The 14,096-nt window shown below is 37.9% G+C and overlaps 1 protein-coding gene across 6 annotated transcripts in view; it reads left to right on the top strand.

The window, feature by feature from the left end:
* The window catches only part of LOC116724250 (proline-rich protein 36), a 58,289-nt gene extending 44,558 nt beyond the window's left edge, over positions 1–13,731 (top strand). For all 6 annotated transcript variants that reach the window (XR_004340127.1, XR_004340126.1, XM_032569778.1 and 3 more), the window contains one exon: positions 12,792–13,731. Coding sequence is in view for 4 of the 6 variants with exons in the window: in XM_032569778.1 (XP_032425669.1) it covers positions 12,792–12,981 (190 nt within the window). In the remaining 2 variants the exon portion in view is untranslated. The remainder of the gene's footprint in view (positions 1–12,791) is intronic.
* Positions 13,732–14,096: the final 365 nt, after the last annotated feature.

Genomic DNA, 14,096 nt, shown 5'->3' with positions numbered 1-14,096 from the left:
TTGCTAGTTGCTTATATAAAGCATTGTAACACGGATCTCTAATTTTACCCTATAATATATATTTGCTCCTGACTCTCATATATTATCAGTGCGTCTCAAAATTCCGTCTCTTGTGGGTTTATAAAGGTCAGCTTTGTTGTTGCAGCTTGCTTATAGTTTTGCGGGATTTTCATAAGATGCATCATAATATCTAGAGTAAATATTGCATGTGACAGACTTGAAATCAGGTTCCTAAAACCCTCACTCCTTCCATACCTATGCAGTGGCTCCCTGGAAACCTAACTCACAGTAGCCCTTTAACTTTGTGGCATCTGAAAAAGCTGGAAGAGGTGAAACCAAACCACACATACTCATTCACAGAAAACAGTGAGGAGAGCCCCAGTGTGTTAGTCTATGCTCATCAGTGGTCCTAGAAGGAAATGGGAATGATTGATGCTATCTTGTAGTTGTTTTTTTTTTCAGGTGGCAAACTGCCATCATGCCGTCACACCTCTTTCTGTCACATCTCCTCAACAGCCACTCATCCGTCAGAGCCTTCCGCTCCAGCAGCCGTCACTCAATACCTCGCTGTGTGCAGCCAGCCAGCACCTTTTGCTTTTTTTTTTCTAATTCACTTCAGCTGACTTGCTGCTCCTTTGCTTCGACATCGCAATATTCTAAAAAAACAAAAACAAAACAAACAAAAAAAAGCAGTGAATCAACTTTTGCAATAAACAGGGAAGGTGTGCAGTTCTTTTGTTTTGCCCGCTTGCTGAGCTCTGGGTGAATATCGATCGTGGGCGGTTGCCGAGGGAAAATCCTGGCTAGAATGTTGGGACAGACTGGGGAAGCACACCTCGACACATATGCTGAGCTAAATTTGGGTTGCAGCAGCCCCAGGGGAGCTCAAAAGTAAATGTTTTTCTCATTAAAAGTCAACAAAAATCCACACTATTTTTTTTTTTCTCCTGCACTGAAAATACCGTGTGGTAGTTTTGAGATTTACACCGAACACAACTGTAACAAAATTACTTGTGCTGGGATTCTTCACACACAAAAGAAGGCTTGATTAACCATCCTGGTTCAAAGTTTCCTGCTCAGCAGTCCAGAAACAGTGCTGTGTCTGCAAACTGTGGACATGGAAAAGATTTACTGTTAAAGCGCCCCTTCTCAAAGTATTCGCTAATAAATCACAGATGGAAGTCAGCACTTTATGTTTCAAGTGGCATTTAAAAACCAATAAATCAATAGTTTATGTTGCATTAAAAAGTCACTTTATACTTAAATAACTTATTTTTTCCCCCTCATCATTATTAATTAAGGACTGAAGTGGTAAATAAATTAAATTTGTATAGTTTTTTGTCAAGTCACACCGACCATTCAATGCGTTTTTCACTAGAATAGTTTTCAGTCTTCCAGATTCAGTTTTCTTTCTTGCAGGTTTGTTCAATCAATCAATCAATCAAATTTTATTTGTATAGCCTATTACAGCAGCAAGGCATTTCAAAGTGCTTTACATCATATCAAACACAGAAACACAATGCAACATAGAATCAACAGTCAAAACACGACATTAAGTCAGGTTCCATCAATAAATTTGTTGCACTTTTATGGCAAACAAGACTAGACTGAACTCAGATTTGTTCTCTAAATCTCAAGTGTCACTAGCTGCCTTTATCTGAGGCAGTCGGGATTGAAAGTAAGCCAGAATGTGAGCAGACCATGATTCTGACAGGTGATGCACATGCAGGCACATCCAAAGAAAATGAGAAAAATATTTGAACAAGTTCATGGTAACTCTTACAAGAGCGTGACATTGTCCTTGCATATCTGTCTCAGCTACTGTTTCTACTAAAACGCCACGTTAGATAATCAGATGCACACAGCAGCCCCCGACAAAGGCATTTAGACAATAGCAGCATGTGAGCTCAGCCACCTCCTAAAGTAAACAAGTCATGAAAGGGAATTCATAGCAAACAGGCTTTTTTTTATCCCTTTCAACAGACCCTGGATGCTCACGACTGCGAGGCTCCCCCCTGGCTTCTTGTTCAGAGTATGCAATCTTGTCTCATTTATGCACTTTGTACACCCCTCCTCCACCCGTTTCCTTTTTTTCGTCATGTGAGCTCTCCAGATGACACAAGAGACTGAGCGCTGAAATGCAGGAGCAGGTCGGTCCTCCAGCCAGTGCAGGTACTCTGAATGGGCAGTAAGCTGCTGGCCTACATCTGCCTTTTCTTCCTCAACCCTTATGCTCGGCTTCCTTAGCATTCCTTTCTTGGCCTGTTTATTTACAAAGCGGGGGATTTTCTTTGATCTCAAACCTTTCAGGTCCTTCGTCTCGTCTTTTTAAGCAAACAGCGGTTTGCGTCATTTACTCGTACGGATGAGAAGAAATGTAATGAAATCAACCTCCGCTCCACGGTGTCTTCCAGCCAAGCTGTTCTCAGTCTATCATGGAAATCCATCTCTGGTGCTACTTGCCGGAGTCCACTATCATGTTTGTGAAGTCCTCTATCTTCAGATGTTTAATTAGATTTCTTTCTGGGCCCTTTGAGCTTGATAAATTACGGCCCTTTGAGCTCGATGAAAACTCATCTGATAACTCGGTGGGTACACAGGGATTGATGGTGTTTCAACAAAACTTTGTTATGCTGACTGGGTGTCATGTTTGAGATGCTGCTTTAATTATCTCATGATCTTTAGATGTGATGTAATTCTTCAGGATAACAACTTAATTAACGAAAGTTTATATTAGCTTCTTGAGGCTGTCATCACGAGATGTATTTCATTACATCCGTGCGTCCGTCTGTCCATTTGTCCGTCTATCTTCAGTCAGGATCCAGTGGATAATCGGATGAAGTCAGTCCTCAGCAGGTTATTCCTGCGATTTAAATTCGGTGTTTAAATGCTAAAGCCTGCCTGATATTGTTTTATTCAATATCTACCAATTCATTGGCTGGCCCAAATGTTTCAGAGGAAACTTTTAACAAGTTTCACCTGGCTTCTTCTTCTTCTGCAGTGAAGTCCTTTGTGGTGACCATGCACACATGGCATGGCTGAACACATTTATTTACTTTGAAACAATAGCACTTGCTAATCCCACCTCTTTCTCTTCCTGTGAGTAGTGCATGAATTTTAGAGAACCCTTATGATTATTTTCCTCTCCTGTTTATTGTTCCACTGTATTTAGCATGTCCTAATTTATGGACCTATTAGTTTTGGTATCTGCACATGCAGATTTCTGGGGATGTTACAGACACCTGGTGAAAATGTCATTCCAGTTGCTTTTGTAGACTATCGACATTTTTTTAACATGTTAAAAAAGTTATATTCCTGTCATATTGGAAACTGCCATGAACGTTTGAATCCTGCATGTTGGAGGTCATCAATGATTTTTCCTGCCTTCTATGCTTTTTTTCTGCATACATAAAGCACTCCTTTAAATACGCGGCAGTGTCTTTCAGTCTTGCTGCGTTGCTGTTCCAAACGAGACCATAATGGATGTGCGAATGATTTAATCACTGCATTTTACAATGTCTAAATTAAAAGCACTTGTGGTAGGCCACACTTTCTCTGTTGCAATCAGAAGCAAATCCTTTGTTTGAGTTTAGAGTTGATGTTAGACTCTCACTTCACATTTAAAGACTTTACCCTGGACGCTAAATTTGGCGGCTTGGCTGCTGCTGGACATGAGGGAGTTCGTAGTAAATGCGTTCCTATAGAGAGTCACTACTGTCCCAAAAGTCTCCAGCAAATATACCTGCAGTAAATTTACCTTCAGGTTGAGCTTACAGCCTCATGTAGACTTGTTGTCATTTGAATAAATGCAGGTAAATTTCAGAAGTGTGACAGCTGGGTCAGTAGACATATGGTGGGTGATATAGAGGTAGAAGAGCAGTAAACAGAAGATACCTCCGTTTGGAGAACTGGGGATTACTGACCTCATGTCAGAAATGATTTTTATCATCTTACTCGCTGCCTGTCAGGAAGCAGCTCATCCGCAGAAACAAGAAAGAGAGTTGGGAGAGTATGAAGGAAATAAGTATTGCACCACGGCCTCACCATTCACACCCCCAACTTTCTCTATCAGTCAGAAACATGCATGTCAAGTTAATTATTTTCTCTCAATTAGCCTTTCTGAAATTCTTTTTTGTCTTTATCTGTGTTAGCCTTTAATAGAGCAAAGCAGAAACACGCATGACCTTTTAGAAAATAAAAAGGTATCCTGGGAGAAACTGAGTGCCTCAAACAAAGAACAAAAAATGGTAGATACAGAGTTACTTTGGATTGAAAGAAGCAAGTTGTTGTGGATTGGGGATGTGTAAGGATGCCTTCCAAACTTTTAGATAGATGATTTTGGAATATGTTAGGATGTGATTATGCGGGAATCTTTCTACAAGGTTTGCCTGAAAAAAAAAATGTAATAAAATAAGTTTACATGCAACACCAAAGACAATTCCACCTTGGAACTTTGTGATTTTAAATTGCAGAAGATCAGCAAAGAGATTAAATGTGGAAAAATAAGGCCAGGGAAAGGACATCAGTTAGAGAGAATCTCAGCCTGTTTGGTGACGATTTCCTCCAGTAGAAAACATTTCCTCATTTTATCCAATGCATTCTTTAAGTCAGTACAATCTGATAAGCGAATTAGAAGCAGTCTGACTCTTGCATCTTGCTCAAGGAGACTCCATCACTGACGAATAACTCATTATTAAACCCTAACGCTCCAACTTTGTTTTCTGTGGCTAGTTTTCTAATGCAAAAGTATGAGGAGGGAACAAATAATTTGAGTGTTAGGATGTAAGCAGGGTATGGAATTTCAGAGAGTAAAAACATGTCATGATCTACAGTCACGGATCCTAACAGAGACTGAAAGCTCTTCTGAGGAGATGCAAAGCTCTTTTTTCCCCAAGGATGTTCAGCCTATATGGTGGAAGAGAAAATTGGAAAGATATTTCATGTTGATTGCCTCTGCCCTACTATGTTTCAGCTGAAACTCTCTCTTCATAGAATGAGAGACGGAGGAGAAATGATGATCTCCTGCTGGTGCCGCTGAATGAATGTTTTATGGATGGAAGTATAAAAAAGAGATGAGGCCCTGCCCGGTTACTGTGTCTGAAATACAGTTTTAAAATATCATTTTCATCTAGTCAAACAGTAGCCCAAATCCATTCTGACTTTTTCTAACATCCTAATTTACACAAAGTGCAGTGTGCTGCAGGTATCGTATATTTTCTGCCGGCTGCACAGTGACAAACCAACACAAGCAGCAGCTTCGCCGATACAAATTCAACCGCTAACGTAAAGTTGTTCATCTCAAACGGTGAAGCTAATTCTCTCGCTTGTTTGTTTACCTTTAATTAACTGAATGACAATAAACAAACAACCTTGAATTTCATAGTGTGGCGTAGCCACAAATCTGCTGATTCAAGCCCCTGTTGAGATGTGGCGCTGTAAAGCTCCTGGGCAAGGTCACTGTCTCCCAAACTGAACAACTGCAACCAAATCGAGGCTTGTGCTTTAAATCTCCAAGGATAGACTAAAATGAACAAGGTAAGGACACTCGGTAGGAAAAAGGTAGCATGCCATTGACTTGAATAGCAACAAACTTCTGCTAATGAGGGTTGACTTTGGACTCACTTTAATTTTTATACTCAAATGCAGATTTGTGTCAGAGCACAGAAACAATAGAGCAAGTCCTTGCCACATCATGGTACGTGACCAATATTCATGTATGGAGTCTACATGTTTTCAGCCAAACAACCTCTTAATACATTTGATGAACTGGCAGCATTTACTTGAGTTTAGGAAAGTGACTGAGGGATAATGCAAAGATTGAACTTTTTCTATCCCAATTACCAATTAGTAAAATTTCTAATTACAACTTATCATTTTACGAACCATGAAAAACAATGAATTGACAAAACTGTTGTTGCAACCACAATCATTACCATCACATTTCATGTATTTTGCTCAGAGAGTCTCTGTGCACGACTTCTCTAAAAGCTGGTTTTAATTCATTGAGGCTTGTAAAAAAATATATTGAAAAATAGTTTGCCAAATTGACAGCTTGGTTGGAGGTGTGCACATCCCCAGGAATTGCAGAATAGCAGAGGAGTTGATAGACGAAGGAGCAAGGGCATGAGAATAAATGAGATTATTATTAGGTTTGTGAAGAGAAATATACCAGCACACAGGAAGTCACAAATGATCCAGGATGTGGGTGAATTTGCTTCCATGTTAATGATTGAGTAAAGATGTAATGACCAGAGAAGTGAAGAAAGAAAAAAACAAACTAAGTCTGAAAGTTTTATGGCTAAATTTTATGGCTAAATCTCCCACACAGTTTTTTTAAGGACTGAGAAACAGCCAGAATAATGAGATAATATTATAACTCAAGTGGCATATTTATGAATATTAGAGAGAAGGTGTCTTGGAAAAGTTAATTAGCTCAAGTCCAATGAAGCACTTTAAAGTATAATGTTTGGTATTGATTATGTTTGATCAGATTTATTCCAACTATTTATGTTCATCTGTTCCAGCTGGTGTGCCTAAATGCCAAAATCCAAATATAAGTTACATGTTTTTTAAAAAAACAAAACATATAACTCCTGATAATATATCCATACAAAAGTTTTTATTTTTAATTTATTCAGGGTTATGCAACCTCTAGAGCATTTAAAAGGAAGTTTCTTTCAACTAAAAAAAGATGGATTCTGAGATTCACATGTAATGTTGCATTTTTTTTTTCTGTGTTCTTTACCTTGAATCTTGCATAATCCTCCCATTTGAGCTAGCTTTACAAACAAAAAATAAGAAGCTAGCTTACATAACAGTGTTGAGTATTACCAAACACTGATGAAAGGTCGGTCTAAGCAATCAGGAGCTAAAAGCTGGTGACATATTCTGTTTGCCAAAGATCTTGAATGTGCAGCAACACTAAGCTGTTAAAGAGAGAGATTAAGACTCATAAACCATTCATTCTCATGATCTATCGAAGTTAATCTCAAATATAAATTATTTACATTTTGGCTGAGCAATCTCTAGTCATGTGAAAGTATTAAGACGTCCCATTAAATGTTTAATTCTTAAAAAAGAAAGAAAAAAAGTATATTCCAGTATATATATATATATCTATATATATATATACTGAAAAAGAAATTCATTTAAAAAAATTCCTTTGTTTCATTCATTAATGTTAAACATTACTGTTATATCCCCTTTGGATGAATGTTGTTTATGTTTTGGATCATGGTACGTCTGCATCTAAAATACCAGGTTGCATGATTTGCACAGCTAACTTGCCCGCAGGCAGGACTTGAGTTTGTGGAAAGCCCGGAGCAAAAAAATCAGAGATGTGAGCAGCGCTCTAAAGAGGAGCAGTGGGGAGACCTATGTAAGGTTCACAGCTTCCTGCCTGCCACAGTTTGTGAACTCAGTGAGTAGATAGTTCTGGCTGAGGGTAGGAAGCACCCCCACCACCCACCCCCAACCCCCAGACCCCCGCGGAGCCCCTGTGCCTTGATCACACATTACCATGGTCCGAGGCTATTCATTTTCACAAAGAGAGAACACAGTAGAGGCAGGGGACGAGTCACAGAGGAGATCTTCAGGGAGCCGGGGTGTGTAGAGGCACAAATAGAGTGGCAGTGAAGATGACAGAATGGTATATTTTATTTATTTGGGTTATTTCATTGCAGCACAACCCCACAGATAACTTCCATGACTTGTTTTCCCACACACTGTTCCCTCATTTGACACAGCTTTGGAGGATTTTTTATTTTTTATTTTTTCCACTGTGAAGGAGTCCTGACTGCCAGACTGGAGTTTAGCTGAACGTCTCTCCTCCCCGCCCCCCAACTCCCCTCACCTGCTGTAAATATTGCAAAGGGAAGAAATCCTCTCCACTGCTCTTTGAACCCACACACTTTCCCACTGTTTACTTTGTCCACATCCACTCTGCTCGTATCGTGCCGCTCTCTGAAGTTCGAGGTTTCATTAGGTTTGCTGCGCATTAGAGTAGCAGTGGGCATCCGTAGTAAAGTGGTTGAGTGACTGCGGGTGTGGGAGTTGTGGAGCGAGATGGATGTGAATGTGAACGTCCTCATTGTTCTTGCTTTAAAAACTTCAGTTCCTACTGCTGAGCTCCGTCCTCGTTGCTTCCTCTGCAACATTTCTTCCCTTGTATCGTTGCCGAGGGAGTCCTCTATATTTCCAGCATCTGCGCTGTGATGAGAAACACCAGCTAACTAGGCCACTGCATAATAAGCAAAAATAGCAGGGAAGAAAAGTGAATAAAAAAGGAAAAGAGGAAAGAAGAATCCACTAATAGGGGGAATGCTTACTAAACATGTAACTGCTGGCAAAACTAAGTCAGCAAGCTGATATTTTCCTCTTCCTGTGTTGCAGATGCATTCGTTTATTATTGCTTACCTTTTACTGATGGCTTCCAAGGCAGCGCATCAGAGCTCACATCTCATTTTGTCAGTGAAGCCCCAAAGCTATGGTGCCACGTGACTATCAGTGCACCTTGCTGACTTGTTCTTTTGGTGTCTGCGTCGACTGCAACCCCAGAATCTCTGCTGTTGGAACTAGTCGATGATATTCAGCCTCTCTGCACTTGATTTTCTTCTTCAAAGTCTTCATTATGGACTGTAGAAGGTACCAGATGTGGATTCATCAGTGTCTTTCACTGGTTTTCCCCACTTGAGGATCCATCTCACCCTTTGAAAAGTGATGCAACTCAGTATTGAATGGATTGCAAAATTAGTCTTTGTCAAGCAAACATGCAACTATCAATAATGACTTAAATACTCACTAATTGCCTGATGCAGAACAAAAAAATAAAGAGGTGACGTAGTGTAGTAATCATTAGCCAGAAGAACAAAAAAACTAGATTAGACAGCTTTAAAATCCTAAAACAATCCAATTAAAAGATCAATATTTAACCTCAGATCAAGATTGAAAAAAGATTGTTTTCCTAAAACAGTGGATCTCAAACTTTTCAGACTAGACAAAGAATGATTGTTTCCCTTTAGGTTTGGCATTTTATTTCCTAAAAAATTAAAATAAAGTTGACTGCTCTTGTGACCTCAATTATTTAATTTAAAAAAGAGATGTAAAGAAAGTGTGTTTTCTTTTAAAAGGACCAAACAGTAAATTAAGCAAATAAACTGGGATAGTGACAAATGCCACTGTATCTATTGAAAAGCAGCAAACTTTCTAACAAACAACATTTGGTGCACTTCAGTATAAACACATACATTTGCTTCATCGGTAAAAAAGAGAAAAACTTGGAATTATATTCCAATACACACAAACACACACCCGTTATAAGGAACATACGGAAAAAGCAACACACGTGCATCTAAGCTATGTCATGACTCCATGCTCTTTCCCACATCTTCTTCAGAATAGGCTTCTTGATCAAGGTGAACTTTTCTAATATGAGAACTCTCCATTGTCCATCATGACTCGGCTCCACTCACAATTATTTGTGTTGTTTTTCAAGCAGACATAAGTTTCAAAAAGTGTTACGAAATAGAAATACAGTTGGGAAAAAAAAGCAAGGTTTTAAAACGCTCTAAATTATTCAGAAATCAATGTCGTCCCTTTTTTATTTTCCAAGATTTGACCAATATAAATGTGTTTTATGCAGAAATGATCAGCCCTAAACTGTAAATGAAGACTGCTGGGAGTGTAACACACTTCATTTTCATTCATGTATTGAAGAGTCCAGATTTCAACCCTTCTGAGAACTTGATGTCGAAAAAGGTTTTAAAGCAGTAACCTCACTCATCTATTTGCAATTCCAGATTCTTAGAATAAATAGATGTGATTCTGGGCAAAAATGAGTTCAATCTTTTTTTGAACCAGCAGAGGAAATTGTTTTGGTTCCTTTTTAAACCAATATGGTTTTAAAACATATCAGTTTATCTTACAATTGAACGATATACGGCTGAACAGTCAAGTCAGCTTTACATCAGTTAGGAACTGCTTCGTGTAGACACATTTTTGTGCTTTATTTCTAAAAAAAACCTCACAGAACTGAGGAAATATAAGGAAAATATGAAATGCACTTTAACAAACTAGGATTGGGGCAGAATGCATTAAATATAAGACGTTTACCCAATGGTTATTGGTTGATCCCAAAGGTTTTTCTATGCACTTCAGGTTTTTTTTTATAAGCTTTTGTTACTCCTCTTTGAGAAGATGTTTGGTTATGGGCTATGTTCTTTTTACTTTTGTTTTCAGCCCCGCATGACTTGGAAAACATTAAGATAACCTAATTTCTGCTCCCTTTCTCTAAACGAGTATCTCCTCTTTACATCAAAGCAATTTGGAGTTGTGTCCCAACCATAGCTACGGGCGGGACTCATCACCCAATTTTAAAGAGCGAACAGGTTTCCTCAGGATACCCAGCATGTCTTCTGAATTTTGCAAGCAGGGTTAGAGGTGGGGTGGATCCGGATTAAATTAGATTTTCAAAAAAGGCTTTTGTTTCAAGTAGACATCCAAGGTGTCCCACTCCTTACACCTTGAAAGTAGGTGAAATTGTGCCAGACACTTCTGAATGTCACAGCGGTCTCTCTTTATGTGCTGTTTTTTTGTGCCTGTGAAGAAAAAACTTGCAGAGTATGCAATCTTTGGAAACTTGCATGTATTGTCATTAATACATTTTATAGATTTTATTATTATTTCATGATATTTTGTTTGTTTTGACTAGATGTATGAAAAGACTCACATTTCATTTTTAACATTGTAAAATCACACATGAAGAAATGCTTGTTTCTGTGAGTTACAAGATGATTTGACATGCCACGCATGAGCAACACAGTTGCACAGTTCTACATTGGAAGAGATTTTGTTGATTTTCATAAATCAGAAAATAACTACGAGGATGAGGCCACTGTCTAAAACCTGTTCATATTTCAAATTTGAAAAATTATTAAGGTGTTTTTTAAAAGTGAAACTTTGTCAAACAATGACTGGAGGATGATCCACATTTTTCTAGCCACCAAAAACTGTTAAGTGGGCAAAGTAGAGAGAAAAAAATCTCTACTTTTAGAGAAATGCATAAGTATGGCATCTTGACATCACAGTGTCCATAAAAAAATATTTTTCTGGTTAAAAAAAATTACAGAAAAATAAAACAAAGATTAGTGTTGGTGAGCTATCCTAAAGATTGGGACTTTGGGCTCACAAAATCTAGAATGCATGCAGGTGGAAAGTTATTTCTGCCTTACCATTACAAATCTAAAGTTATGATGGTAGGTACCGATATTCTAACTTAGTCAAATGAGATTGAAAAGTTTTAACTTTTCAGTAGCTAAAACCACCTCACCTAGACACACAGACAAAGACCCCCTGGAGTTTGAGATTGATGTTTATCGCTGTTGCTTCATCGTCAACAACGAGTAAGTTATTGATAGGGCGCTACATTAGCTTGTTGTCCCCCGTCGAGATGTGTCACCATTCATGTGTCAGTCATTCATTATTCCAAAAGATCTCTAGATTCTTGTTTACAACAAAAAGGTTTACATTGCTAGGTGGGATGCTGTTTGACTACTTCTCTTCCACAGATCTCTAGAAACCTGTTAGATCACGGCATAGCATGTTTGTAACTACATGAGATTTTAAATATCAATCCAGAGAAACCAAGAATGTTTTAATTTTAAAATTTTAAAAGAAATGGAAATGAGGAGTTATTACATTGTTAGAATATTAATCCGAAATATGCGGCCAAATCTACACAGAAATGGCTTAAACATAAAACCTGTCATGGCCATGTCAGTCTCATCCACTAATTTAAAAGAGGTGGTAAGGATCAAGAAAGGTTCAACTAGGAGAAATGGTCAAAGATCCTTCTGTTCTCTACAGCCTTGTGAAATGTTGCATGAGATGACTAAGAACTATCCAAAAAGGGGATTGGTGACAGTAGGGGTCCCATTAATTGTGGCAATGGTGGCTTTAAAATTTTTTTTTTTTAATTAAAAATTAAACCTGGTTTCTTTTTACACACTGAATAAATGCACTTAAAGTTAAGGTTATATTTTCACTTTTTTTTCAATGACAGATTGTTACTTCGATAAAAGGATTTGTTTTCGAATTTGTACACATCTTTACCACTGGTGCCAATGGATGTGTATTGAAAGATTTTGCTCTTCCCAACTCTTCATCAGAAGTAGTTTCCTGATCAAGGTGAACCTCACTAATAAAAAAACTTTCCATTGTGCATCATGACTCAGCACCACTCAGAATTACTTAAGTGTTGTTTTTCGAGCAGAGGTTCATTTCAAAGAGCTATACAAAACAGAAACAAGACTTGAAGAAATGTTCGCAAGGACAAAAAACGAGATATATTAAAAAATCTGCACCAAGCTATGAATCCTTTAGAGAGATTGAACACAAAAACCCATGAGAAATATAGTGTATAATAAACTAGTGCTGTAAACACATGCTTCTACAGTACTGTAAGTTATTTTTGAAGAGAGATATTTTCACACAAATTGGAAGCACAGAAAAGTGCATCAACCCCAAAGGGAGAGACTCAGAGAGGGATTTTAATGTTCTTGGATAAGTGTTTTCTAAATATGCGACATTGAGTAACAATGTAATTTTTTTCATTGTCTGTATGCATTTTTTGAAACACATTTCCATATAAAATTGTAATTCTAAGGTATAATTGATCCTGGGGAAGTTTATAGAAGATTATTTTAATGTTTTTTTGGGTTTTTTTCTATCGGCTTCATGTGACCAACAGAAAGAAATGCTGATATTTAACTCTTTTTTAAAAATCCTCTTTTCAGTGTGGAGCACGATTTCCGTCTGCAAGAAGGGCAGGTGGTACGAACTTGGAAGGTGGGTGACCCTCCAGAGGGCTCACCACAGACTCCCACCTCCCAGGCCACAACACCTCAACAACAAGACTCTCCACAACTAATGCGACCCCCTGCCTCCACCAAGAAGAACCGGAAGAAGTGCTTTTGGTTCCTCTGAGCGTCAGGGGATGGGGGAAAAAAAGACATTTTGTTACTGTAATGCACCGCACACGCTTCTTTACAAAAAATAAATAAATAAAAAATTTGTGGGGGGGTAAAAAAAACTGTGAAACTACCAGGAGGATTAAGATGCAAACAAATCACTGAGGGAGAAACAGTTTTTAATCTGTTTCTGTTAAACATGATGGAAATGATTTCACTGGACTGCACATGTTGTCTCTGTTGTTTTTTTTAATGCATCTTCAGCACTTACAAATTTGATCCAGGTGCAGGATGGGGAAAAAATGCTGAACTCAAGGAAATGCAAAAGTTTAGTCTGCCATATAACTCATTGTCAGGAAGCTATTAGGAGACATAAAGAGAATATATACTATCCAGGTATGGGGAGAAAGGGGCAATACAGCAGATAAGAGAGCATATTTATTAAAGGTTAAATTAGTAGAATTTATGGGGAAGGGGAGAAAGAGACTGATATTTTTCTTTTATGGACTAATGAGGGTCAGCACACCAGCTTTTATATCAAGTGACATTTAAAAAAAAATTATGACCCGATTTAAAACTTTCATTATACTGTAACTGATGAAATATTACATGTGTCTACATGTACATACAAACAAAATCCCACATACTTACATAGAAAGTATATGTGAATTGATAAAAATGGTGAATTGCGTTCTGTATGTGTCAGAGCTGCTTGGATGCTTTATTTCAGATATGGATTAATGCTCTATAAAAGTATTTTACCACAGCTGCTTGGTGGATGTGTGGTCATTCATTCAGAAAAACAAACAAACAAGGAAAACATGAAAGTTAATGACAAAAGTGAAAATAACCAAAATGTTTACTGCTTTAAAACAAATCATGTTTTTCTTTTTTTTTAACCATTGAAAAACAGCTACTTTAATGAAAAATATTTTTCAGCAATTTGTGTAATGGCTTCTGAACTAAGTTAAATAGTTATAGAGAGTTTTTAGAATTGGAAGGCCACAATGATCAGCAGCCTCCACTCATAAATACCGTAGATGAACAGTATGAATATACATCATTTTAAACCAAAATCAAGGTTTAAACAGAACTGTCATTTACTGGCATAAAAATGCAGAGGAGGAATGC

This window comes from Xiphophorus hellerii, chromosome 8 (assembly GCF_003331165.1).
Source record: "Xiphophorus hellerii strain 12219 chromosome 8, Xiphophorus_hellerii-4.1, whole genome shotgun sequence".
Lineage (NCBI taxonomy): Eukaryota > Metazoa > Chordata > Actinopteri > Cyprinodontiformes > Poeciliidae > Xiphophorus > Xiphophorus hellerii.
This window is presented reverse-complemented; position numbering and strand designations above follow the sequence as displayed.